This window comes from Silene latifolia, chromosome 10 (genome assembly GCF_048544455.1).
Source record: "Silene latifolia isolate original U9 population chromosome 10, ASM4854445v1, whole genome shotgun sequence".
In the NCBI taxonomy this organism is placed as follows: domain Eukaryota; kingdom Viridiplantae; phylum Streptophyta; class Magnoliopsida; order Caryophyllales; family Caryophyllaceae; genus Silene; species Silene latifolia.
The window spans coordinates 162787040-162792141 of record NC_133535.1 but is presented as its reverse complement, the minus strand read 5'-3'; the positions used below and the strand labels follow the sequence as shown (position 1 = coordinate 162792141).

Here is a 5102-nt window from a genome sequence, read left to right as displayed (position 1 = left end):
ATGGGTTACTTTAAGTTGTTATGAAAACAATTGATAATTATTACACTATTGTCAGATAATATTGAGCACAATGGAAAACAAAAGCCGAACGAAGAAGAATTTTGCAAAGATGTTGAAGCTAAGTTCACCCCGTATGTTGGTCAGGAATTCCTGGAAATAGAGGAAGCAGTGACATTTTATAGAATTTATGCTGTTGCTTGTGGTTTTGATGTGCGTAAGTACACAACTAAGAGATGGCGTGGAGGCGAGATCAAATCTAAACTGTTGGTTTGCAACCGGGAGGGGTTCAAACAGAAGGGGCAATTGGAGTGTAGTGGCGGCGGGACTCGGGTAGGAGACACAAAGTCGGGCGTGTTGGTTGCAAAGCGAGGATTATTTGTTCTTGATGAAGGGGGAATTACAATTGATTCCACAGTGGGCACAACCATGAACTCGTATCGACCCAGGAGATAGAGAGTTCCAAAAGTTGGCATGCAACATAACAGACTATCACAAAATGATAATCCTTTATAATTCAAGGGTGAGTTCATTAAAATTACACTTGTCTTGATTGAAATTACACTTGTTTATGTTATAATTTGACAGTAAATTGTTAGAATTACACTTTTGTCAACTAAAATGACACTTCTTGCGTCTACAATTACATTTTTTCTTGTTAAAAGAACACTTTACTTTTTTTGAACTTATACATTTGTATCTGTTTTCTCTATCAGCAAGAGATAGGGAGTTTCAAAAGTTGTCATGCAACATAACAGACTATCACAAAATGATAATCCTTTATAATTCAAGGCTGAGTTGATTGGAATTACACTTTTCTTGATTAAAATTACAATTTATTTTGTTAGAATTACACTTTTGTCATCTAAAATTACACTTTTTGCGTCTACAATTACATTTTCTATTGTTAAAACAACAATTTTCTTTTTTTGAACTGATATATTTGTATCTGTTTTAATTATGTTTTTGATGAATGATATCTGTCAATCTAAAAGATTGTGATTAATCAACAGCTGAAGATAGGAGCTACGAAGACGTACAAAATTCTGAAGGAACATGTTAATGGGTTTGAAAACATCGGTGCTAGTTTGAATTCTTTTAAGAACTTTCACAGGGATGTGAAATGCTACATTCATGAACGGGACGGTCAGATGTTCGTGGACCACTTTAAGGAATTGGCTGTTACTAGACCAGGGTTCTTCTTTGACTATGATGTTGATTTACGGGTAGCCTTAGTAAAGCTATATGGGCGGACGGGATCGCTAGAAGGAACTACTCAGTTTTTGGGGATGCAGTGTCATTCGATCCGACGTATTCCACCAATAAGTATGACATGTCATTCACACCTTTCACGGGGGTTGATAATCATAAACGGTCGGTCACTTTACTGTGGAGCGCTTGTTGCTCATGAAGATGCGGACTCGTTTAAATGGGTGTTCACCCGTTTCTGGGTGCGATGGGTGGGCAAAGAGCCTAAGTACATTATCACCGATCGGGATTTGGTATCCTTAAAGCGGTGCCATTGGTGTTCAAGACAGCGCGCCACCGCTATTGTATGTGGCATATCATGAACAAGGTTCCAAGCAAGTATGGAATGGCGAGAGATGATTATTCAGTGTTTCTAAAGAAATTGAATGCCATAATCTGGGATGAAGACATTGAACCGGCAGAGTTCGATGCAAAATGGGAAGAAATTGGCAGGGAACACAATGTTAATAACATTGGCTGGTTCCAAGAAATGTTCGCTAAAAGGAGCGGTGGGTTATGGCTCATTGTAGGGACCTAGATATGGGAGGTGTTATGAGGACAACCCAAAAAGATCGAGAGCGAAAATAGTTTTTTTAAGAGATTTGAGAGTAAGTCGGGAACATTAGTTGAGTTTACGATGCGTTTTTTGTGCGCGATGGACCAAAGAAAAGACACACACGAGAAAGCAGTTGACAATCATAATGAGACACGGTTTCCTGAAATATCAACGCATCTAGCTATTGAAGTGCACGGGCGGAAGTGTACGAGTCATAAAGTATTCGAGGAATTTAAAGAAGAGGCCAAGTGGTCAATTGGTACTTGTAAAAGTAGAGGATTCACTGAGTGTGGCTCTTTAGAAGTGACCACTGTAAGAGATGCAAGCAGGGAGAGAAATTATGAGGTCACATACGCCAGGTATCATTTCTGTAGCATTTGTTTACTAAAATTATACTTTTATCCGTTAAAATTATACTTTTGTTGATTAGATTTACACCTAGGGTTGTTAGAATTATCCGTTGGGTTGTTAAAATAATACATTTGGTTGCTACGATTTATACTTTAATCAGTTAGAATAACACTTTTATTGATTAGTATTACACTTTGGGTAGTTAAAATTACAAATTGATTAAAGTTATACTTTTATCCGTTAGAATCACAACTATATTGATTAAAATGCTACTTTTGTGTTTTACTACAGTCACACTTCCATCTGACTGATTTAACTAACCTATTACTTTATAATGTTGAACTAGATACACTGAAAGCCACTTGTAGCTGCAGAATGCTTGAGAGGAAAGGCATCATTTGCCGGCATGTCATATGGATTTACTCATCAAACGGAGTGAAGATTATTCCAGAACAATGTATTGTTAAAAGATGGTGTAAAGATGCAAGGTTGTCTAAAATGTTCGATAGTAATGGTGAAGCAACTGAGGACATTGATATAATAGATGGTAAACAGATTGCGATGTCAGTAATGTGGTCGGAGATTCATCAGACAGTTGGGTTGCTCATGGGCAAATTGAAGAATGATGTCGAGAACTTCTCGTGTCTTATTAGACAGTTTAAGGAGAAACTCTCACCATTAGGATCACCATTGAATAAACGTCAACAGTTGGAGAAAATTCTTGGATGTTCTCCTACTGAGGAGATAACCATTTTGCCGCCCAAGAAATCCAAGAACAAAGGGAGCGGAAAGAGAATGTTGTCGAAGAAGGAAAAAGCAGTTGCTTTGGCAAGGAAGCCAAAACGTATGTGTAAAAACTGCAAGCGATTAGCTAACCATGACAAAAGGAACTGCCCTAACCCATTCGCAGAGCACCCGCCAGACTCGCAATCGTCAGAAACCTCGTCGGAAGAAGAAGAAGATGGAGAAGACGAAGAAGAAGGAGAAGAAGACGAAGAAGATGAAGAAGCAGGCATCTTAGAATAATCCACTTAAGACGTAATAAGTAGTGCAATTTTTTGGGATGTCTACACAAAATACGAGGTACAACATGATGTTTCGTATTGTGTTTAGACATCAAACTGCCAGGAAGACAACTGGTCGCCGTTGGTATTACAATGTATTTTGATGAAGTTATTTAGTTAGAATTACATTTTTCTATTTTAAAGTTACACTTTTGTTATTTACTGATAACACTTTTTTGCCTTAGAATGACACTTTTCTCTGCTGCAATTAGACAATTTGTTAGTTAAAATCACACTTTATTCGATTAGAATTACAATTTTTCTACTAAAACTACACTTTTGTAAGTTTATATATGTTCTTCAAAGTATGTAATTTTAAGTTAAAAAATGTAATTCTAACTAAATAATTTGTTATTTCTGATAACACTTTTTGAAGTTAAAATATGTAACGCTTGACTATCATGACAAATTATGTTCTTCAAAGTACACGATTATTCTTTCGCAATATCTTTCAGATAGGTAAAACAACAAAGTACTATCTTTTCATAAATAAAACTACTAAAATGACACTTTTGTCTTTTAAAATTACATTTATATTTTATGTAATGTAAGGTAAATCATCACGATATGGCCTGTTAGAATTACATTTTGAAGGTTACAATTACAATTTTGTGTATTACAGTCACACTTTTTCTTAAATCGATATAGCTAACATATTACTCTATATTGTTGAAGTAGATACATTTAAAGACAGTTGTGGCTGCGTCTTGCTTGAGAGGAAAAGGCATTCTTTTATAGAATGTCGTAAGATTATTTACACAAAAAATAACTGTCTACATTAAGTTTGCTAATTTGCAAATAGTACAAAATATGAAATAAGTGTTTACATAGCCAAGGGAATATTCCAACAAAAACAGAACTACTAAATTAAGGTTGTTATTTTTTCACATTGGGACGGGGCTGTCTACGCTTCTGTTGTAATACCTTCCACAGTTTGTCCTTCGTGCTAACAAAAGCTTTGACCTTCTCGAGCACACCTTCGCGCAAAATGTTCATGTCTGCCAGAACGAGGGTAGCTACCAGCTGGATCACCAAATAGCGCCGTGATTTCTTCTTCTCGAGATCTTCATGCTGAAAAGGAAGACCCTCGTATAAGAGCATCGCCATCATGGTGAAAGAGACCCGACTCGGTTGGTTGAGAGTTGGTGACATCCCATTTGAAAGGTATCCGGCGCAACACATAATTAGGAATTTCCGTGCCCTAGTGTTCTTCTTGTCCTTATCCCGTGATTCTAAATAATCACTCCGCGCTAGAGGCGCAAATGTACATAATTACCCTATAAAAACTGATTGAACAAAAAGGATAGCATTCGGAATAAAGCGAGCGAAAATAACTTACAATTAAACGCGCTGCTTTGCCAAACTGCAACTTCTTCAAGTCAGAATGCCTTTGCCCGTCCAGCAAGTCGACTGTATTTGATTTGTGATTGATACAAACGCATGCAAAATGGTCGTTAATGCGAAACGGGACAAATAGCAAGTCTGTTTTCAAGTTAACGGTGCGGTCGGTGTCATCAACGATGAAGGTGTCCCGGAAAGTACAGTCGTCATAGTTCTTTGTCGATTGTGTGCCTGGTTGCTCAAACGTCCCGAGCAAACGCAACAGTAAATCCTAGAAAAGGCAATAGTGAACATGATTACTGTGTTTACATTGTCACCCAAAATTACACTATTGTCCCTTAAAATTACACTTCACATGGTTAGAATGACACTTTTGTGGATTAAAAGAACTAAAGTGAAACATTCACATTAAAAACGTTTGTAACTAAGAAAAGTGACATTCTAAGCAACAAAGGTGTAATACAAGTGGACATAAATATTATGCAATGATAAATGGAATTACCATGTGACGTATACCAAAGAATGACATCCTCATTTGGTTGCCA

The 5102-nt window shown here is 36.9% G+C and overlaps 1 protein-coding gene across 1 annotated transcript; it reads left to right on the top strand.

Annotated features, from left to right (window-relative positions):
* The first annotated feature begins 1900 nt into the window (after positions 1-1900).
* LOC141608845 (protein FAR1-RELATED SEQUENCE 5-like) lies at positions 1901-3675 on the top strand. The gene is made up of 3 exons (XM_074428193.1): positions 1901-2113; positions 2444-2808; positions 3672-3675. Exons 1-3 carry the CDS (start codon positions 1901-1903, stop codon positions 3673-3675), a joined length of 582 nt encoding a protein of 193 aa, XP_074284294.1.
* The last annotated feature ends 1427 nt before the right edge of the window (positions 3676-5102 follow it).

What these genes read in the sequence shown, in the direction of transcription:
- LOC141608845 (XM_074428193.1), top strand. Translation starts at nt 1,901, where the DNA reads ATGGACCAAAGAAAAGACACACACGAGAAAGCAGTTGACAATCATAAT. An exon ending in GCTCTTTAGAAGTGACCACT is followed by an intron (nt 2,114 to 2,443) that starts GTAAGAGATGCA and finishes GTTTTACTACAG; the next exon opens with TCACACTTCCATCTGACTGA.